Source organism: Salmo salar, chromosome 16 (genome assembly GCF_965601325.2).
Source record: "Salmo salar chromosome 16, fSalSal1, whole genome shotgun sequence".
Taxonomy (NCBI): Eukaryota; Metazoa; Chordata; class Actinopteri; order Salmoniformes; family Salmonidae; genus Salmo; species Salmo salar.
The window spans coordinates 36,922,426-36,944,979 of record NC_138306.1 but is presented as its reverse complement, the minus strand read 5'-3'; the positions used below and the strand labels follow the sequence as shown (position 1 = coordinate 36,944,979).

Here is a 22,554-nt window from a genome sequence, read left to right as displayed (position 1 = left end):
AATGTAATGTAATGTAGCAAGGAAGTTGGCCTACAAAGCTGGAAGCGACAGGTAACTTATTGCATTGTAAAGTTATTGTAGCCTGTATGGACATTGTTTTGCGAACAGTAAGTTACAGTTTCTACATTTCTACATGCCATGTCGCATTATTCAAGTGTGTTAATATAACTACACTGTCCAATTTACAGTAGCTATTACTGCGGAAAAAAATGCCATGGCATTGTTTAAGAGCTCATAACAACAAAACACTTTTTTCACTACGATAAGTTCGATAAATTCACCATCCAAAGGGTCCCAGAGATAACATGAAGTGTCGTTTTGTTAGATAAAATATTTTTTCACATCCTAAAAAGGTCGATATAGCATGCACAATCAATTTTGTAATTCCACTCGTTCAATTTACAAAGAAAAGGAATCTAACCCTAAACGTTGTTTCAACCAGTCAAATCACATTCGTATGTGTTCCTCAGAGATCCTAGAGCATAACCAGGCTTCACTATATCATTAGGGGTGTAGTATATCCTATAGGACACCAAATTTTTTCAGAGAGCGATGCCTTCATGGCACGCCGTTGACGCGGGCGGTCTTCACTTCATTGATTCTTAACTTTGTCGAATAAGCACCAATCGGGGTCAAACAAAGCTAGCTAGATAGCCAATGAGCTGGCCTTTACGGGAGTATCCAGAAACCCTGTATCTGTCTCAAAATGTAGTTGCTAACCTTGTGCGACAGCATGCCTTTTCCTTTTGGACAAAAATTATAAGAATATTCAGAGTTATGAAGTTATAAAAACTCCAAGTATACAGGTTTGACGATATTCTTGCAGAAAAAAATGTATGCAAATGTATGTCTCCTTCACAATTTGCCCAAATGTACCTGGGTGACATTATACTAAATGTCATGTAGTGAGCTCATACTTCAAGTTATCCGTCTGAAACTTTGCACATACACTGTTACCATCTTGTGGACACCATCGGAATTACAACCAGAGTGATGGCTAGAAATTGAACCTTTCTGTTGCATTTCAAAGATGGTGGTAGAAAAATAAACAGTGGGATTTTTCTTTGTATTTTCTTCTACCAGATCTATTGTGTTATATTCTCCAACATTCACATTTCCACAAGCTTCAAAGTGTTTCCTTTCAAATGGTACAAAGAATATGCATATCCTTGCATCAGAGCCTGAGCTAGAAGCAGTTAGATTTGGGTATGTCATTTTAGGCAAAAATTGAAAAAAGGGGCTATCCCTAAGAAGTTAACTTCTTCGCAGCATGAGGGGGAGATAAACATGATCCATCCCTGACTCCCAGTGCAGGTTAGCAATGAGTATGTGGAGCAGGCACGGTGCACTCAGTGGGGGACATCGGCTGTGCTGATGGACAGACTTGATCTGTGAGACACAATTGACAGAAGTACCGAAAGTAACAAGTTCTAGGACCAAACCGTTTTCATGCGCTACTAGCGTCTGAAACATGCTCCTGCAGCGACATAAAACCAATGCACCTAACAAAAGAGAGGGCTATAAGATAAGAACAAAGATGTTTGGGAGATGTAATAATAAATAGAAATTACCTTTATTTAACTAGGCAAGTCAGTTAAGAACAAATTCGTATTTACAATGACAGCCTACATGAGGTGTCAGAAGAAACTGGTGAAAGAGAACAGTAATGGGTTGGAATTGAATAGTGTATTTGTAATTCGCTACATGCTTTTGTGTTCAGACCTTGTAAAAATTGTCAAGGGTGAACTACTCCATGGTGCCGTCCACTGCTTTCATAAGCTCTAGTAGCTGAGCCTGTCCTGTGGAGACTTCCATAGCCAGGAATGTCCTGTAGGGGAGAGCAGAATACTAGATCATAAGACTATGATCTAGTACATGATCATGCTGTCAAATCAATAATTTTTTGGGGGTGTAGACTACAGTGAAATGCTTACTGACGATCCCCTTCCCAACAATGCAGAGTTAAAGTAACCTAAATTTGCTAAATATAAAGGAAATAGTGACAAAATAACAAGGCTATATACAAGGAGTACCAGTACTGAGTCAATATGTAGTGGTACGAGGTAGTTGAGGTAATATTTACATGTAGGTAGGGGTAAAAGTGACTGGGCAATCAGGATAGATAATAAACAGAGTACCAGCTGCGTATGTGAAGATTGTGAAAGTGTGTCTGTGTGAGTGGCATGTCTGTGTGAGTGTATGTAGTGTGTGTTGGAATGTCAGTGTAGTATGTGTGAGTAGAGTCCAGTGAGTGTGCATAGAGACAGTGAAATGCAAATAGTCCAGGTAGCCATTTGATTAACTGTTCAGCAGTCTTATGGCTTTGGGCTAGAAACTGATCAGGAGCCTTTTGGTCCCAGATTTGGCACTCCGGTACTGCTTGCCGAGAGGTAGCAGAGAGAACAGTCTATGATGGGTGGCTGGAGTCTGACAATTTTTAGGGCCTTCCTCTGACACAGCCTGGTATAGAGGTCCTGTATGGCAGGGAGCTCAGCCCCAGTGATGTACTAGACCGTACGAGCTACCCTTTGTAGTGCCTTACGGTCGGAAGCCAAGCAGTTGCCATAACAAGTGGTGGTGCAGCCAGTCATGATGCTCTCAATGGTGCAGCTGTAGAACTTTTTGAGGATCTGAGAGCGCACGCCAAATTTGTCCAGCTTCCTGAGGAGAAAGAGAAGTTGTCCTTCCCTCTTCATGACTGTGTTGGTGTGTTTGGCCCATGATAGATCCTTAATGATGTGGACACTGAGGAACTTGAAGCTCTCGACCCGCGCCACTACAGCCGCGTCGATGTGAATGGGGGCATGCTCGGAACAGGCTTGGCACATTTTGATAAGAGATCCTACTGTACCTGGTTTTATCATCATTAGAGTGGACCTTCAGTTTCTCAGCCAAAGAAATTAACCTATACAAAAGATTGCAATCACTTTACCTCATTCAGACTATTTAGCAGAGTATTTGTTTCCTGCCAGCATACCTCTGGTGACATGCATCCTCTAACCAAAATATAACAGAGAATAGTAACACCAATTCCACAAACAAAAGGGACAAAACATAAATGTTGTTTGTACTATAGCAGATCTCCTGCCATGTGCCAAGCCTGTTCTGAGGGACTGTATGGAAGGCTGGATCCAGTGATGCCTCAGAACCACTGTCTTAGACTGAGGTGAAACTCGTCTGTATGAGTGAGGGAGATGTCATGGGATCCTGCTACTTTAGTCATCTTATCAAGCAGCTCCAATAACCCTTCCTCTGGGATGTCTAATGGAGGAACATAAGAAGAAGTAGTGGGATGTTAAGACAGAGAGCAAACAACTCTTCAAGACAAAACCATTGTGCATGTGATGCGAGTGTATGCAGCTCTGAAGATAAGACATTTACATGGAAAGTACACATAAGTGGCCCAGTTTCCCCTCTCCTCTCGTGTTTGAAAGAGCGAATCCGTCCACCATGTTGTATGCTGTCCACAGTCTGTGGGTCATCATCTTCCTCTGTAAAAATGTCCAGCAAACTGCCAGGAAGAGGCAGTCTGGACTTGGAGTCATCTTCCTCCCTATGCACAGAGACACTTGCTAAACTGGGATTGTGATTGCAGATACACATGCATGAAATAATTTAGGAAAATGCAAGATAAATCAACGAGACAGCCTACTATGAAATCGCTCAAACTAGTACATCTTATTGATAACAAAGAATAGTTTAAACAATGTTCGGGAAAGGATGCTACCTTGTTTTGGTGGCGTGTTCCTCTGATTTGTGCTTCTTCCTTAATGAGTTAACATCGTAGCCTTTTTGTTACATCCTCTAATAGTACATTTTGTATTTCCTCTTCAGAGCTGCTACTGTAACTGACTAACATTTTAATATGCGAAGCTTTCAAATACAAATTCATAAATAAACTTTCTTGATTTGTAACATAAAAATAAGAAATGGGAACATTGAAGTTATAGAAGCACTGACCAATGAACGGATTGCGCAGGCTTGCAAGATACTTCCGATAAAAACAAACCGTTGTTGTGGTCATTTATGTCCCCCTGAAACAAACAACCGATCAAATTGGTTCTGAAAACATTTTCACAGTAGACTATATTTAATCATAATTTACATAATGGTAGTATAATTTAAGTAGCTGCGTGTATGGTATATTTTCATTTAAATGTGATTATCAGAACATAAGTGATTATCTGAAACAACCTCTTCATATAAGCATCTTCGTGGGTTACAAAACATAGCAAGGCACCACACATTTATATAGCTTTCCCTTACTTACAATCAATGACATTATTTGTGAAAATAAACAACAATATTACTGTAATGCATAGCTATAAATGGATATTCACTGAAGAAAGATAAAAGCTATTCGTTGCAGGTTCCGGGTGTATGTTGTGAGCGTGCCAATTAAACCTTGGATTATTCATGTTCCCGTGCCTGGGCAGGATCTCTGAGGCTAGTCAGTTAGCTAGCTAACGTTTTATTTTATTTTTTTAAATCGCCTTTTTAAGCGGGAGGAGTATGGCCTAGCGATCACATATTGACAGGGCGTTGACAAAGTTAACCATTCTGGGCAAAATAGAATATTACACATTTAGTGGGGTCATTTAGAACGACACAAAAGCTCTGCATTTTTCGGCCCTGGTGCCAAACCCGCTTGACAAGAGAGCAGACAGATATTCGACTGACCGAGGCTGAATGCGGATATGAAAGGAGGTATTATTGGGCCTACGAATACTTTTTCTGTCAAAATCGTCAGACGCTACAAAAAACTCGCCGCAAAACGTTAAAGGTATGTTACCAGCAATACTGTCCCAAATATGTTACTCATTTATTTACTGCGTCTATAGAGCAGTTTAATACAATAGCTGAATATTTTCCAATCCCAACATTACAAGCAAACGCAACGTTAGCTAGCTAGCTCGCCATACAGACGTATGCAACTATGCTTCTGCTATATGAGACAGCGACTGCCGCCCGGCTCCGTTAACAAATGATGGGCCGTATGCTTTTCTCTCTTGTGTGGAAAATGCAATGGGGTAACTACCTAGGTAAATCGAGTTGTTTTTCTTCGGTTTACATTCGTGCGCAAACACCGACCAAATGGTTGCTTATTGATTGCGCACGCTGTGGATGATTTGAATATGCATGTCACCAATACTGTAATCTTGGGGAACACCGATCGTAAATCAACCCAAACCAGTATGATTTACATATTCATCAAGGAGTAACGTTAAGAGCATTACTAGGCATTAGTGCTCACCCTATAGAATGTTTTGAAAAATGGCCCGATGTCCTCGGACGCACCAGTTTAAATACTGTCTGCCTCCCTATAATACATATAAATAACAACCTGGACTCAGTGGAAGACGGAATATAGTACATTTAACGTGTTTCCCTTCATTTAGTATATGTTACGTTCGTATGGTATGTATTAATTTGTGGATGTCCAAATATGATGTTACAAATTACAATTCAGATATGTTACGAATTACAATTTGTAAAATGTATTACGAATTTGTAAATAGGTGTGATACGTTAGCTAGGTGGCTAATTTTAGCTAGGCTAGGGGTTAGGTTTTTATTTTTTTACATTTATTTAACTAGGCAAGTCAGTTAAGAACAAATTCTTATTCACAAAGATGGCATACTGGGGAACAGTGGGTTAACTGCCTTGTTAAGGCAATGCTCTAACCACTAGGCTATTTGCCGGGTTAAGGTTAGGTGAAGGGTTAACAAACATGCTAAGTAGTTGCAAAATAGCTACCCAGCTAGCAATGAGGAATTGGCCAAGAAGGGCCCTCTTCCGTGGGGCTGGAACTGATTGAATCGGCCCGGTGTAGGACTCTGTCCGGAATCAAAATGAATGACTGCCCAGAATCGGACCAAGTACATTGGGCCATTTCCGTCTACCAGAATTCAGCCAACTTTGCCGGCATCTTACCAGAATCTCCCCGATGCAAATTTAAATAAATATATACAAAATGACCCGATTTTTAGTAATTTTAAATATTACTATTATACATTTTATACATACAAATTATACCCATCCACAAAAAAAAACCATTTTGTCTCAGTGGAAACTCCTAGCCTGCCACAGGAGTCGCTACAGCGCAACGGGACAAGGCCATCCCTCCCCTAACTCGGGACGATGCTGGGACAATTGTGCGCCCCCTCATGGGTCTAACGGTCATGGCCGGGAAGGGTCTCGAACCAGGATCTGTAGAAATGCAGTTTGCACTGCGATGCAGTTTCTTAGACCGCTGCGCCACAAAGTTTTTAATGCTTATCTATTGCCTTGACCAAAGTATCAAAATACTACACAGGACTCTTTAAGAATTTAATGTTAATTGTATTTTTTTAATCACAGAAACAATGAGGAAAAATAAATAAATAAATACATGTTAATTATATATAGCAGCCTGTGTAATCATCTGCCAGGGAGTAGCCCCAATTGGCCCGAGCCTCAAGTAATACATTTGGGCCAGACAACTCTCATCGGAATCGGCCCAAGCCCCAAGTAATACATTTGGGCCAGATAACTTACATCGGAATCGGCCCAAGCTCAATCCCCGCATCCTAGACATAAGTAATACTGCCGAAGGCGGCCCAGACTCTCAGCTGAGTACCCCGACTCTCAGCTGGAATCTGCCCAGATCCACTGTGCTAGCTGGGTACTAAGTAAAGTTGTCCGAGATGAGATTCGAACATGCCGCCTTTGGGTTGCCAGACGTTTGCGTTTTATATGCCCACCCATCCTCCCAGACCAATCATCCTCCTTTTAGTTTTTGCCTGAAGTAACCTATCTTATGTAACCATACCAAACCTAACATATCATAGTAATTTGTGTGTGCCGGATTTACATTTTACTATGTTATGTCTAGTCTATGATACCAGGTTGAAAATAAGGGCATGTCTTTTGATTTTGATTGTTTGGATATGGCTATCTTGTAGTGTGTTTGTGATGATGGATCATTAGACAAGTAAGCAGGAATGAAGTAGCCCTCCACAGCTGCTTTTAATCTGATGGATGGATATAATAGTAGCAGTGTTGTTTTCTGACCTGCTTCCTCTGAAGTCTGGGGAGGCAGGTAGGCTAGTGGTTTGAGTGTTGGACTAGTAACCTGAAAGGTTGCTAGATCGAATTCCCGAGCTGACAAGGTAAAAATCTGTCATTATGCCCCTGAACAAGGCAGTTAACCCACTGTTCCTAGGCCGTCATTGTAAAAAATAATTTGTTCTTAACTGACTTGCCTAGTTAAATATATATATATATATATATATTTTTTAAAGTCTATCCTTTTGTGCTCTGATAATTATTTTGTTGTCTCAGGGGAAGTCTCTGTGAAACTGAGATCTTGCACTTCTTCTAGGATGCCATACCGCACACAGTACTAGTGAATAGTTTAATAATAATTGTTCCCTTTTTCTGCAGTCATCAGAAGAGGACTGAAGACGCATGGAGACAGTGGTTTTAATTTTTTCTAAATTTAAATGTCTTTGCAGCAGGTGTTCTTCCTCTGCATATAATTTTCAGACACCCAATCTATTGCATCCTAAAAACAAGCCCTTTTTATATGTATATATTTTTATATTTAGTGATGTTCTCCACCGAAATGGCAGACTAAATTTCAGACTGACTTTCCACCCTACCCACCCATCCACCAATCAATGTACCTTTGATTTTTCTTCATAAAAGCCCCCACTACGATACAAAACTGAATCCCTACACGAGAGCCAGGATGAGTGAGGCGTGGCAGCAGCATGCTGTTGCTCCCCCTCCGGTGGTGCACACCATACCACCGGGGGCGGAGAATGCGTTGGGCTGCGCCGTCTATGGTATCGTCCTGCAGCCTGACCCCGCTCTGCAGCAGTCGCAGCACCAGCATGGCCAGCAGCACAGCCAGCAGCATGGGCAGCAGCAACACCCTACCCAGGTACAGCAGCCTTCTCTGCAGGTAGGGGGCGAGGGCGGTCACAAGTGTGGAGCATGCGGCCACGACATCTCCCACCTAGCCAACCCACATGAGCACCAGTGTATGGTGAGCCAGGACCGCTCCTTCCAATGCACCCAGTGCATGAAGATCTTCCACCAGGCCACTGATCTGCTGGAGCACCAGTGTGTGCAGGTGGAGCAGAAGCCCTTTGTGTGTGGTGTGTGTAAGATGGGCTTCTCCCTGCTCACCTCGCTGGCACAGCACCACACCTCGCACAACAGTACCAACCCCATGAAATGCTCCATCTGTGAGAAGACCTACCGACCGGGCTCCTCTGGGAACACCACGCCCTCCTCCTCTGCCACCAACCCTCAGCAGCCGTCTGCTGATGGAGCCTCTTCCAGTGGGAGTGTGGCAGTGGGATCCTCTTCCTCAATTACATTTCCATCGGCCCGTGACAGGCCCTACAAGTGTTCCGTCTGTCAGAAGGGTTTCAGGCACCTGTCAGAGCTGGCCCGCCATGAGCGTGTGCACACTGGAGAGAAGCCCTTCAAGTGTGACACATGTGACAAGAGCTTCAGCCAGTCCTCTCACCTGGCCCATCACCAGCGCACCCACAGCTCTGAGCGCCCATACAAATGTGCTGTGTGTGACAAGAGCTTCAAGCACCGCTCCCACCTGGTGCGCCACATGTACGCCCATTCCGGAGAGCACCTGTTTAAGTGCAACCTGTGTGAACTGCACTTCAAGGAGTCTTCTGAGCTGCTGCATCATCCATGCCACCCACAAGGGGCACGCCCCTTCCGCTGTGCAACCTGTGGAAAGGGCTTCAAGCGTCCATCAGACCTGCGGCAGCATGAGCGCACTCACTCTGAGGAGCGTCCCTTCCACTGTGAGGAGTGCCAGATGAGTTTCAAACAGCAGTATGCCCTGGTGCGCCACAGGCGCACACACAAAAACCCATCTGACCGCCCCTTCAAATGCAACCTTTGTGACAAAGGCTTCTTGCAGCCATCCCATCTGCTATACCACCAGCACGTCCACGGCATGGAGAACCTGTTTAAGTGCGCATCCTGCCAGAAGGAATTCAGTCAGTCAGGAGAGCTGCTGCGCCACAAATGCGGTGAGTCGTCCTCTTCATCTAGGGAGACAGACAAGCCTTACAAATGTGATGTGTGCGGCAAGGGATACAAGAAGAGTTCGACACTGCAGCGACATCAGAACTCGCACTGTCAAGAGAAGCCCCTAAAATGCTCCCTATGTGACCGCCGCTTCCTGTCATCCTCAGAGTTTGTGCAGCACCGCTGCGACCCGTCCCGAGAGAAGCCCCTCAAGTGTCCCGAATGCGAGAAGCGCTTCAAGTACTCATCTGACCTGAATCGGCACAAGCGTGTCCACACCGGGGAGAAGCCCTACAAGTGTGCTAGCTGTGATAAAGGCTTCAAGCAACGGGAGCACCTGGCCAAGCATCAGAGTGTGCATTCCAGAGATGCCCAGTTCAAGTGTGTTTGGTGTGGAGAGCGCTTTGGAGACCTGGGAGCTTTGCAGGAGCACACAGTCCAGCACACAGCTGAAGGAGGGGGTTACCCTGTGCCACCTTGCATATAGTCACGCCCCTCCGCTCTGTACAAGTTCATAGCAAACGTCCCTGTCTACCATTAATTTGCAGCACCCAGCTTAACACACTTGAACTGGGCATCTCTGGAGTGCACACTCTGGTGCTTTCCAGAGATACCCAGTTCAAATGCTTTGGAGACCTGGGAGCCTTGCAGGAGCACACAGTCCAGCACAAATCTAAAGGGAGGGTTACCCGATGGTAGGTTACTCTGTGCCACTTCTTATCCAGTCCATAGCAAATGTCCCTGCCTACTCTTAATTTGCCCCCAGCATATACAATCCATACCCTCACTTCCCATCTGAAAACTGATACTAGTCCACTTCCCCACCCTAAGAAACCCATACAATTTATAATTGTTTAAAAAAAAAAAAAAAAATAGAAGTCACTGCCAAGTGTCACTGCTTTAGGGCTACTGGACAGAGGAGGAGAAACCAACAAGGATATGTCTTTCACTTCAAACTCTAGGGTGGATGTTCTAGCCCAGGTCATTTACTCTATCTATCCTTACCTTCTTGAATCAACTTCCCTGCAAGTGGGGAACAAAATAAATGTAAATCACCACATTAGCCTACATTTCTGTCTATGAAAAGCTTTGCATTTGTACATAAATTACCTTGTAGATTAAAAAGAAAAAAGGGGATGTGGACCAGTTTCCCTTGTGATGACCTGCTTGACTGGTGTGTTGCACCATGACCCAGAACTATTCTCTTGCCAACAGTGGTTGTCACTCCAGAATGCATCTACAGAGATCCTGCATGCATTAATGTTCCATTCTCTTACCCAGGATACTGAAGACTTTTATGATTGCTAAGTTTCAGCAGCTGCTACAGTCTACTGATGGCCTCTTGCTTTTTTTTAAATTTTGGAATCAATGACGCTGTATCAACTCTAATATAAAAAAAATTGTTTGGTGGGTGGAGGGTTGAAATTATTGTGTATTGGTTACTTTTCCACAACCTAATCACTGTAGTAGCAGTGTATGCATATCAGGAAATGGAACCGGTTCAGGGAACAGAACAGAAAACCAGAAATATCACCAAAAAAAAACGAGGATCAGAACCGGGAACGAAAGTGATCTATACTTTTCCGGAACAGAACCGTTATTTTAAAAGCATGGGAACTGGGTAATAATGTTATTTTACGTTCCAGGTATTTTTTTACAGTCCCACAAACACAACAATGCGCCTATGCAACGCCCTCACTCTGTCACTCAAAATCTTTGTGTGTGTGTGATTTTTTTAAATTAAAAAAAATAAATTATTAGAGAAGAATGGATTAACTTTATCAATGCTGGTTAACTATAGTATCCTTATCACGTCTCGCATTGGATTTATTAACTACAAAAAGGTAAGATGTGTTTTTATTTTAATTCTGATGCCGCTCTGCACACACAAGCTTGTTAGCTAGCTCTCGTCCAACTTTAAGCCATCTCTTTTCAAGTTCAAAGACATTCAAAGTTCCTTCATATAAGCCGCTCCTCCGTAGGTATAATTCTGTGGGCCTAGTTCAGATAATTCATGTCATCACAAGATGCCCAGGGCTTCAAGCCTCCTCCACCCTCTCTCGATCTTTCCCCACCTGCAAAATTTCAGTCGCATCTCGCGCCCTACAGTTGTTTACACATGCAGTAGATGTCAGACAACTATCGCTTGCCCAGTGCCATAGCAAGCTGCTCTATCCTCACAGATTGGTGAAGTAATTTAATGTTGAGCTAAATGTAAAGGTTTAAAAAGGAATTATATAAATCATTACTTTCTTGGGTTTGAACCGGTTCAGAACATTAATTTTGCTGGTGGGAACAGTGCAACGCAATGAAAAAAATAATGGTTCTGTTCTTCAGAACGAAACAATTGGAAAATAATTTTGGTTCCAACCCCTGACGCATATACAATAAAATCAGACACCTCTACTCTTTGCTTTAGTATTTTTATGATTTTTTTTTATGTACATGAATCAACTTCAACTAGAGGTGGTTTCTTTTTTTAAAATTGTTTTTGTGCTATTGTGAAATATTACAAAAGTTTGTGACTGTATATGGAAGTATATGTGGCCATCATTGTGGCAACTATAGTTTGTACCAAAACACCATTGTACTGCAGCAGATCCCAAAGGTGTGGAGATTAACCAGCTGAAGTATCAAGACATCTCACTGGTATATAGAAATATATATTTCACACTAATATACAGTTCATATTCCTACAGAGATCAGTGAAGAGTATCTGTGCTGAAAATGTCTAAAACCTGATCAAGCTTCCTCTTACGGCGTGTATGTAGTACAATATGTATGTGCGTATGTTTACCAGTTCGGTTACAGAAGTTGCATAACTGTCTTGTTTCTAAAACTGCATTGGCTGTTTTGTATGTTACAACTTTTTATCATATGAGGACTTTAAATGTTTTTCATCTTTTGAAGTCATAGTTATCATAGTGGTGGTATGTTGCAAGTTTCCAAGGAGAACATTCTGTCTCTAAGCCCTACAAGGATTCTGACCCCTGGTGCTCCTTTGTGTTTATTTGGATGAATGATTGTTGAATCATGTCTGTGAAAATGGAATTCTGGCTGTGAAGTGAATTGTATAAAACATACATCTGGTGTAGAATTTTGTCAGGTCTGTATAGTTTTTGTTAACCCCAGTTATGTCAAACATATCTGCAGTATATTTGTGCAGATCATTTTAACGTCTGGATTTTATAGCCTTGTTTTTTTTTTATAGCATCCTTACCAAAATGGGCTGCTTAAGTTTGATTGCAAAAGTTATGGATTGAACCTCTTTATAGTCTGTAAGTGGTAAGACAACTAATAAGGCAAAAATCTGTGTCAACTTTGAGGGCAAATCAATGTGGCTCAAAGTGATTTTGTGTGTGTGGAGAGGGGGGGAGGGGGTCTTTTTTCAAAGGAAGTATTTCAAGGGGATGTATTTGGTTGTGGTTTGAGTGCAGTATTGGAAAACTATTTTATGATAAGGTAATGCTAACTTTGAGGAAGGTTCTTTTTTATAATCAGTTTCAGTAGACTGTTAAACTGGGGTCAGGGTTATTTAGAAACCCATTCTACTCCAGAACTGACTGCCTCAATGTTGTTGCTCTGTTTCTTGTACTGTGCTGTGTTTTTTGTTTTCTCCATCGTCACCTGAGGTGGGCTAACAGTTTGTCATTTGTCTGTCGTCGTTCGTCTTTCATCTGGCATTAAGACAACATCAAAAAGCAGTTGCGAATTGAATTGAAAAGTACTGTATATGTTTAGTTTATATAAAACATTTTTAAATATTATTTTAAAATCTATATGAATATTTCCATTCTTGGGAGGAGGTAACAGGGCCTTTTAGGATGTAATGGGGGGAGATGTTTGACTGATGGAAGGGTCATTAGGACTGTGATTGACATGACTTTTGATCTGGTGTAGTGCATAACGGTTAGCCCCTACCTATTGACCCTGCTTTCTCTGTTCTGTGCATGCCTGCTGTGTTAGTTCCTGTAATCTGTCCTAGGTATTAGTGCTTCAGATGGCACTTATTCCCACATAGCTTTTTTCAAATTGTTATGTGAAAAAATAATTGTGACAATGTACAGTATGTGTACATTCATGCTAAAATATCTGTATGTAGCATTCAATACACACAGCACTAACAAATAAACTTTTTATAAAGGGGGGGGTGTCATGTATGTTTAATTGCAGAGGGGACTGGCATGAATTCTTTCAGGATTTTTAAGTATGTAGATTAGGTAGTTAAACAATATGACGATGTGTACATTCAGTAAAATCACATTTTCTCATTTGTAATAGGGTGTGTAATGCTTGCTTAAATACAGACTATAACATGTCCTTTATGCCACCCAGAAGAAATACACTGCACTTACCATTGATAATGTAATGTACAAATATAACACTCATTTTGTAGTTAATTGTAATCTCTGTTAACCCAGAACCAAAATCTTGCATAATTCGGTCAGATGCTATTTGTTTACATAGTCTGTCAATAGTACAGTGGTTATGCTGCAAAATGTTACGTTCATTTTGTGATAAAAGCAACCAATTTGGTACAGCTGTAGATGTGTATACCCTGAAAATATTTTTTCTAAATGGCCTAATATACAATTTATATAGAGGATTGCTTTGTGGTAAAGGCACCAAATTAGTCAGAGCTGAAAAGATTTAGATGTGGAGCCACCCCAGATTTTGGCCATCTCACAACATGGCTGCCGACTAACTATTTTACAGTTCAGAAGGACTATTTTGAGAAATGCATTTGGCAGAGTAGATTTATGTAGCCTGAAAATATTTTGATGCGGAGCCACCACAGATTTGGTCCCTGGGGGCTGTGGCATCCATCTTTGAAAATGACTACCTAGCAGTACCAATATTTTACAATGACTATTTTAAGAGAGAGGCTCCAAATTTAAGATCAGGCTTAGATATGGAGCCACTACAGATTTGGCCCCTGGGGCTGTGACGGCCATCTTACAAAATGGCCACTATTGGTAATACTTTACAGTTCTGAAGGCTTTTTTTGTTAGAGAAACACAACTTTAGTACAGAGATGAATGTATGTACAATGAAAAGGTCTGGCAGCATTCTTAAATGCATTTGACCCCAATTAGGCAAGATGTTGTACTGTATGTTATAGTTTAGAGATTCTTGTGTACATCTCCCAATGTTTTGGTAACATACCTGCTATTGGTTCATATATGGCATTGGTTGATGTACATTGTACAGCATACAATTGAATACAAGCTGTCTGGTCAGGTCCAAAGCCACAAGATTTTGTTTAGTAGACAATAGTAAGTTAGCTGCTTAGTTACAGTGCTTTTGATTCTGTGCTCATCTCTTTTGATATTCTGCTTTGCTCCACTGATCCAATAATACAGTGTATTCGGGAAAGTATTCAGACCCCTTGACTTTTTCCACATTTTGTTACGTTACAGCCTTATTCTAAAAGTGATTAAATTGTTTTTTTCCCCTCGTCAATCTACACACAATACCCCATAATGACAAAGCAAAAACAGGTTTTTAGAAACTTTGGTTGTCCTTCTGGAAGGTTCTCCCATCTCCACAGAGGAACTCTGGAGCTCTGTCAGATTGACAAGTGGGTTCTTGGTCACCTCCCTGACCAAGGCCCTTCTCCCCCGATTGCTCAGCTCTAGGAAGAGTCTTGGTGGTTCCAAACTTCTTCCATTAAAGAATGATGAAGGCCACTATTTTCTTAAACTTTCAATGCTGCAGAAATGTTTTGGTGTCCTTCCCCAGTTCTGTGCCTCAACACAATCCTGTCTCTGAGCTCTATGGACAATTCCTTCGACCTCATGGCTTGGTTTTTGCTCTGATGTGCACTGTCAACTGTGGAACCTTATGTAGTCCAGGTTGTAATTTTTATTAGGATCCCCATTAGCTAACGCTGTGACGCTAGCTAATCTTCCTGGGGTCCAACACCAATTATCAAGACATTACAAACAACCACAAATAAAGACAAACATTCAACAAGTAGACAATACAGAAAATTAAAATACCTGACAGGAAACACATTTAACATTCAGTTGATGCTTTCTATTTCTGTGTGCCTTTTCAAATCATGTCCAATCAATTGAATTTACTAAAGGCGGAGTCCAATCAAGTTGTAGAAACATCTTCAGGATGATCAATGGAAACAGGATGCGCCTGAGCTCAATTTCAAGTCTCAACGGAAGGGGTCTGAATACTTATGTAAATATAAGGTATTAATGTTTTTTATTTTTTTAATAAATTAGCAAACATTTCTAAAAATCTGTTTTCACTTTGTCATTATGGGGTATTGTGTGTAGATTGATGAGTGGGGGGGGGGAATATTTAATGCATTTTAGAATAAGGCTGTAATGTAACAAAATGTGGAAAAATTCAAGGGGTCTGAATACTTTCCGAATGCACTGTAATTATCTTAAAATATAGCTGCAAGCAGAAATGAATGAGGTTCACAGGATAACAAAGGACACAAGACCAGTTGGATAACAAAGCAAGCACTATCATGTAGGAACTATCTTCCTTTATGTGCAATCATGAGTCTAAATAAAACATTTGCTAATATGCATCTACTTGTATAGTTTGGCCATCTTTGAATGCATCAACATTATTTTTCAAACTCTTCATGGACCATTGTGATGAGCCCAAATTTGGAGTGAATCACACTTATTCCATGACAAGATTATTTTAAGCAATAGTGTTACATTGTAAAAAAAACCCTGAATTGTTAATATACTAAACAAAAATATAAACCCAACATGTAAAGTGTTGGTCCCATGTTTCATGAGATGAAATAAAGGATCCCTGAATTTTTCCATATGCATAAAAAGCTTATTTCTGTCAATTTTTGTGCACAAATTTGTTTACATCCCTGTTAGTGAGCATTTTGCCTTTGCCAAGATAATCCATCCACCTGACAGGTGTGGCATATCAAGAAGCTGATTAAATAGCATGATCATTACACAGGTGCACCTTGTGCTGGGGACATTAAAAGGCCACTCTAAAATGTGCAGTTTTGTCACACATTTTGACCAAGTTACTTATTGCCTCTAGTTCCTGTGTGCCAAATTAGAAAAAAAGTTACCAATCTATGTATGAGTTATTTGACCAAGTCAAGGAATGTTTTAAAATCTAAGAATAACAATAGGTTTCACAACTTTGCTGTGAACCCCTAATGATGGTTTGGGGGTCTCTCAGATCAACAATCACCACCAAAAGTCCATGGTATACTAAACTGTTGCATAGCCTTTACTTTGATGAAATAGCAGTAAATTATATTAAACTGCTAATAGAAAAACTAGTGTCATACTTTTGTTAAGGAAACAGTTTTAAAAGTAAAAGATAATGTGTGCCAGCTAAAGCTCTTGTCTGACTGAGAAAATTGTCCACAACAATTGTGAACTATTCCAACTTAATGGCTGGGATATTTCCCAGGTCAAACTTTTTTTTGGCCCCTTCCCAGGTTTTTGAGCAACAAAAAAAAAAATTATGTAGTATTTTTATTTTTTGGACATAAAAGACTGTAAAAACACCAGCAAATTAGCTCTAAGTGATTTTAATTTTTGAAATCTGTTCCATAGTATTCCCACACATAATAGAGAGGTATATGTGATCGTATACAAATGAAAGCAAGAATTGAAATTATGTTTTAGTTATATCTGTTTGGGTTTCTTGCGGTCAATTTGCAAATTATTTATAATTATGTTCCGGCCCCTTGACCATCCGTTCAATAAAAAATTGTCTGCAGCTTAATCTAGTTGATCCCTGTATTATACTGTGTGTAACTGTTAAACCTTTTGTGTTTCAGGAGATCCAGGCCAAGAAGTACTTTACTTTTAAGTCAAATAAGTATAGGCCATGACATTTAGTAGATTAATGATTTGCAAAATAGTGGTACAGTCTGGGGACATTTAGTAAGATGGCTGCCAGGGCCAAATCTGCAGTGGCGCCATATCTAAATCTTTTAAGGGTATCTAAGGCTACCATCGGCAACCATTTTGTAAGATGGCCGCCACAGCCCCCAGGGGCCAAATCTGTGGTGGCTCCATATCAAGATCTTTTCAGGGACCATAAATCTAGGGTCTATGACAAAGTTGGTGCCTTTACCTCAAAGCAGTCCTTCTGAATTGTAAAATGTTGTTAGTTGGGGGCCATTTAAAAAAAAATGGCTGCCACACCCCCCCAGAGGTCAAATCTGGGGTGGCTCCATATTAAAATCTTTTCAGGGTACATATTTGGTGTTTTTATCAAAAAGTGAATGATTTATCAGCGATAAGTTCAATTTTGACTTAAGGCATGATTGTTCAACCATTCTACAAATATTCCATATGCTGCAAGTTAAAAACAGCTAAAACACATGAGTTACTTTATAAGGGCATATCTCAGCTAGTTTACAAAAGAGACTGACGGATATATGATTGTTTTTTGACTGCTTTGGATGATTGAATATTTGCAGAGAATAGATTTATTAGGAAGCATGTCCAGGTTCACCGGGCTGTGACTGGTCCTGCTCCTGCAGCTTCCTTCAGCTTGTTCCAGGTCTTGGTGTGTGTCTTCAGAGCCATCTGTATGGATGGCATGGAAATCAGGAACTTTCTGGTTCTATAATGATAATTTCAGAACAGCATGTCCCTTACCCAGCTTGATAACATTACTTAAAAAGGATACCTATGTAGGTAAGGACTTCATAACATTTACAAATTCATAAGCAGAACAGAAGCCAACCGCAATACAACATGAAAATATTATTATGAATGTGTTATGAAGTATGTACTTACCTTCTGTAGGTACCCTTCGTAAGTAAAGTTATAACTAACCTACAACTTTGACTCTCACCTCAGAGATCTCAACTTTTCGCTCCCAGGCTCGGACACTCTGCTCGAGCTGGCTATGGGAGGCCTTAGCTGTGATGTATTGCAGCACGTGGGGAACACGGAAATCTGCCAGCTGGCCTCGCAGCTTCCTGTTAAGAGTCTCTGCCTTGGCTCGCTCCTGCCCAAGGACACAGAGAGGGGGATATTTATTAGCCTACCCACCAGCAGTGTTGCAAACATAGCTGAATAGTTGGCTACAAAAATCATATGATTTTGGTTCAAAACTAAACAGGTGAATGTTAAATTGACCTCTTCTGCCTGCAGAGTCTCCTCCTCGATCTTCACCAGCATCTCCTTACGGGAGGTGATGTCACTACTAAGCAGCTTTGACTCACATGTCATGCTCTGCAGCTTCTTCTACAATGGGAACAACAACACATTTCCTTATCAAAGTCCCAAACCCCCACGTACGTACTAACACAACAAAGGTCAAGTACCTTCGTTGGGCCTGGGTGATGAAAATAAGCCTTGAGTTTTATCAGTTTATCTCAAGGGATCTACCTCTCAAGTTCAGATTCCCCAACCAAGAATATATAATTCCGCTCTCCTGAACCTGATCACACCCCTGCACAAGAAAAGAGACATGTACATACAATAATGTTTGAATAGGAATCAAACCTTGTAGGAGTTGAGAACCTGTAGGGTGTTTCCTGCCAGGAGTTTTAGGCGCAGAAGGTCCTGGTTTCTTTCATCAATACGTTCGAGATACTGGCTGTTCTCGATCTTCAGCTGCTGGAAATCCACCTCGTGCAGGGCTTCACCCATTTCCTCTTTCTGTCGTAGCTGTAACTGCAACTTCCTCTTCTGCACATGGAGAGCTGCATTCTTCAACCGCAACTTCTCAACCAGTGTGTCCTGTAGGATGAAGTAAAGGTAGCAGCAGGATGAGACGAACAGGTGATGAGGTCAGAGAAACAGAGCAGCAGTCGGTAACAGTGAATGCTGATATTGAAGCTTGCATTACTTCCAAGATTTGTAATTCAAGTGAGGAACCAAATGTGATTTAAGAACTCTGACCTGACCACCCTGCCTGACATGCTGCTTGCTTACCTTTGCTCTCATCCTGTCCTCAAAATAACGAATGACCTTCTCTGCTCCCATCATGACACCTCTCTTCTCCCTCAACACCTTAGCGACATCACGGTCAAACTCATAACTTGCTTTCTTGACCTCCACAAGTCGAATATCTGCTTCCTCCAGAGTTGCCTAATATGGGGAAGGGGCCCAGAAATTATTAGTTATCAAGCTTTTGATACAATATACAGTACTAGTCAAAGGTTTGGACACACCTACTCATTCAAGGGTTTTTCTTTATTTTTTACTATTTTCAACATTGTAGAATAATAGTGAAGACATCAACACTATGAAATAAAACATATGGAATCATATAGTAACCAAAAAAAAGTGTTAAACAAACCAAAATATAATTTATGTTGAAGATTCTTCAAAGTAGCCACCTTTTGCCTTTGACAGCTTTGCACACTCTTGGCATTCTCTCAACCAGCTTCACTGGGAATGCTTTTCCAACAGTCTTGAAGGAGTTTCCACATATGCTGAGCATTTGTTGGCTGCTTTTCACTCTGCGGTCCAACTCATCCCAAACCATCTCAATTCGGTTGAGGTCAGGTGATTGTGGATGCCAGGTCATCTTATGCAGCACTCCATCACTCTCCTTCTTGGTCAAATAGCCCTTACACAGCCTGGAGGTATGTTGGGTCATTGCCCTGTTGAAAAACAAATGATAGTCACACTAAGCGCAAACCAGATGGGATGGTGTATCGCTGCAGAATGCTGTGGTAGCCATGCTGGTTAAGTGTGCCTTGAATTCTAAATAAATCACTGACAGTGTCACCGGCAAAGCACCATCACACCACCTCCTCCATGCTTCACGGTGGGAACCACACATGCAGAGAGCATGCGTTCACCTACTCTGCGTCTCACAAAGATACGCCGGTTGAAACCAAAATTCTCAAATTTGGACTCATCAGACCAAAGGACAGATTTCCACCGGTCTAATTTCCATTGCTCGTGTTTCTTGGCCCAAGTAAGTCTCTTTGCTGCAATTTCTGAGGCTGGTAACTCGAAGGAACTTCTGCAGCAGAGGTAACTCTGAGTCTTCCTTTCCTGTGGCAGTCCTCATGAGAGCCAGTTTTATCAGAGTGCTTGATTGTTTTTGAGACTGCACTTGAAGAAACTGTGATGGAAATGTTATACATGTGCTTTTGTAATAACCAATTCCTATGTTCATGCAAGTGAGTGATTGAACAAATCCTCATTTATCAGTATCTGCAATTTTGCAGTACGCCCAGACCTTGTTTTGAGAACGAAAGATATCTCAGTTTCAAGGTCTCAGCTTAGAGAGAAGAAGCCTCGTGAAGTATTGGTCTGTCACATGTTATGAACAAGTATTGGTCGGTCACATGATTGAAAAACGGTAATGATTAATTAATTATGCAAATAAATAAATCATGCAAATATAACTTGTCTGTATATAGCTGTATATAAGGCAACTGCTGGGACTGCTGCAGCAGAGCTCATAACAGACATTCACTATGGCGCATCGGGTTTGTTGGAACCTCTCCAGCGCTCTTATAATAAACAATGATTAATTTAAGATTGACTTTGCGTGTCCTTGTGTAAGAATTTCCACAACAAAACTTTCAAAGTTCTTGAAATTTTCCGGATTGACTGACCTTCATGTCTTAAAGTAATGATGGACTGTCATTTCTCTTTGCTTATTTGAGCTGTTCTTGCCATAATATAGACTAGGCATTTTACCAAATAGGGCTATCTTCTGTATACCACCCCTACCTTGTCACAACACAACTGATTGGCTCAAATGCATAAAGAAGGAAAGAAATTCCACAAATTAACTTTTAACAAAGCACACCTGTTAATTGAAATGCATACCAGGTGACTACCTCACAAAGCTGGTTGAGAGAATGCCAAGAGTGTGCAAAGCTGTCATCAAGGCAAAAGGTGGCTACTTTGAAGAATCTCAAATATTAAATATCTTTTGATTTGTTTTTAAAAAATGGGTTACTACATGATTCCATATGTGTTATTTTATAGTTTGATGTCTTGACTGTTATTCTACAATGTAGAAAATAGTAAAAATAAAGACACACCCTGGAATGAGGAGGTGTGTCTAAACTTTTGACTGGTACTGTAATAATGCCAGAAATCTGAATGGGTTTCAGTGCATCTTAACTACATAGACAACAACTAAACCAAATCACAAATTCCTCTGCAGGTTACACAGATCCAGAATAGTCTTTCTCTATCCGTTCTCTCTCTGTTTGTATATTGTGTTTACCTTATAGTTGTGGAGCACTCTCTCTGAGCTCTCCTTCAGTTTCTCCAGGTCCTCCTTGGTTTCATCTAACTCTCTCTGTGCCACGTCACACTTTTGCTCCAATGTCAGACGTTGTAACTGCTCCAGAGCCGTTGTCCGTGTTTTCATCTTTCTCCCACGGCCCTAAAGCCACAGAAATACAAGCATTCAAACATGCAGTAAAAACCCTTATTTTTCTATGGTAATAACACACACACTTTGTATTTCCCACACAAGCCTTAGCCAACCATATAATAATACAGAGAAGGCTTAGGGCTATACATCCCCAGCCCCACTATCCTGAAATTGAGAAAGTTAACAGGACTCATACTTGGAACTAATAACCGGCCAACACGAGGATGGATATGTTTTTCAAACTTGCACAGTAGAAGGCTTATACCTACGTGGTTATAGTGGACGACGAGACAATAGTGCATGAGTCAATCACAAGAGGTCAAAGAACATATAGGGTAGGGAAATCCATTTCATTCAACACATTAAGTTTATGGAAGTTGTGCAAGATGCTTTCTCATACCCCTCCAATCTCCAACTGTGATGCTGCAGCTGCTCCCAGGGAATCTGATAAAGGCTGAGGAACCAAGTCCCTGGGGTCCAAGCGGCTTATATACCGCTCATACATATCAGTTTCTGCCCGTAGCACCGCATTGGAGCGTCTGGAAAAAGAGGCAGTGAGGGACACGGCTGTGCTAGGCCTTTTGTTTTTTTGCGGCCACAAATTGCTACTCTATGTAGCAAATCTGTGAGTTAAGACAAGAGTTAAGAAGTGTTGAAACTGAAAAATATGTTTATACCTGAGTTCTTTGACGAGTTCAACGAGATGTCGCTTATCTGCTTCAGAAACATCTTGAACCGTCTCTGCCATGGTTGCTAAGGTAAACAAACTGGTGGGGAGGCGGTTGCTGCGTCTGCGCAGACCAGCCATGAACGGATAGAGTTCTAAATTACGTGACTAGCACACGTAAAATCTGATCATTTATAAGAGGAAAGTGTTGCGGATTTAGAATATTCGCATGAAAATCTGTGCCAATTGGATGGAAACCAATTATCTAAACATATATATATATATATAGTAGCTAGGTTTCTATCCAATCAGCGATCGATTTTCATGCAAATATTAGTAGTAAAAATCGTTCAATGTCTTTCCATCATATTTTCAACTCTATGGATAGTTTTGTCACAAAAACTGTTGCGTTAAATAGTATACGTGCCTACTCTGGTTTCGGCAGATGGGTCAAGCAGTTTGCAGATACAGTGCGGGTAGGCTAGTCTGCATGATAAGATTATTATGGA

The 22,554-nt window shown here is 41.1% G+C and overlaps 2 protein-coding genes and 1 long non-coding RNA gene across 7 annotated transcripts; 1 reads left to right on the top strand and 2 right to left on the bottom strand.

Moving 5' to 3' along the window:
- Window positions 1-1,549: 1,549 nt before the first annotated feature.
- LOC123727817 (uncharacterized) lies at window positions 1,550-4,410 on the bottom strand. Its single transcript, XR_006759747.2, has 3 exons — window positions 3,728-4,410; window positions 3,382-3,553; window positions 1,550-3,261 (listed from the first exon to the last, which is right to left on the bottom strand). It is a non-coding gene; the product is annotated as an uncharacterized LOC123727817 (long non-coding RNA).
- A 17-nt stretch (window positions 4,411-4,427) lies between these two features.
- Window positions 4,428-13,194, top strand: LOC106573640 (uncharacterized). Of its 4 annotated transcripts, XM_014148875.3 has the most exons (3): window positions 4,428-4,783; window positions 7,426-9,050; window positions 9,216-13,194. In XM_014148875.3, the coding sequence occupies exons 2-3, from the start codon at window positions 7,733-7,735 to the stop codon at window positions 9,533-9,535; spliced, it is 1,638 nt and encodes a 545-aa protein (XP_014004350.1). In that variant the 5' UTR covers window positions 4,428-4,783; window positions 7,426-7,732; the 3' UTR covers window positions 9,536-13,194. The 4 variants fall into 4 exon arrangements, with proteins under 4 accessions (XP_014004350.1, XP_045553164.1, XP_014004347.1 ...); XM_045697208.2 differs by having other exon boundaries at window positions 4,429-4,707; window positions 7,426-13,194; XM_014148872.3 differs by having other exon boundaries at window positions 4,430-4,783; window positions 7,426-13,194.
- Window positions 13,195-13,196: 2 nt separating this feature from the next.
- On the bottom strand, window positions 13,197-22,190 carry cfap263 (cilia and flagella associated protein 263). Of its 2 annotated transcripts, none has more exons than XM_014148877.2 (8): window positions 22,056-22,190; window positions 21,779-21,917; window positions 21,226-21,387; window positions 18,960-19,115; window positions 18,528-18,764; window positions 18,159-18,266; window positions 17,872-18,027; window positions 13,197-17,637 (listed from the first exon to the last, which is right to left on the bottom strand). In XM_014148877.2, exons 1-8 carry the CDS (start codon window positions 22,184-22,186, stop codon window positions 17,422-17,424), a joined length of 1,305 nt encoding a protein of 434 aa, XP_014004352.2. In that variant the 5' UTR covers window positions 22,187-22,190; the 3' UTR covers window positions 13,197-17,421. The 2 variants fall into 2 exon arrangements, with proteins under 2 accessions (XP_014004352.2, XP_014004353.2); XM_014148878.2 differs by having other exon boundaries at window positions 13,197-17,600.
- Between the last annotated feature and the right edge of the window lie 364 nt (window positions 22,191-22,554).

Excerpts from the sequence above, each read along its gene's own strand:
- LOC106573640 (XM_045697208.2), top strand. The coding sequence starts at position 7,733 with ATGAGTGAGGCGTGGCAGCAGCATGCTGTTGCTCCCCCTCCGGTGGTG.
- cfap263 (XM_014148877.2), bottom strand. The coding sequence starts at position 22,186 with ATGGCTGGTCTGCGCAGACGCAGCAACCGCCTCCCCACCAGTTTGTTT. Across the intron at positions 18,765-18,959 it reads AGGACAGGATGAGAGCAAAG|GACACACTGGTTGAGAAGTT; the intron begins GTAAGCAAGCAG and ends TTCATCCTACAG. Across the intron at positions 18,028-18,158 it reads AGACTCTGCAGGCAGAAGAG|GAGCGAGCCAAGGCAGAGAC; the intron begins GTCAATTTAACA and ends GTCCTTGGGCAG.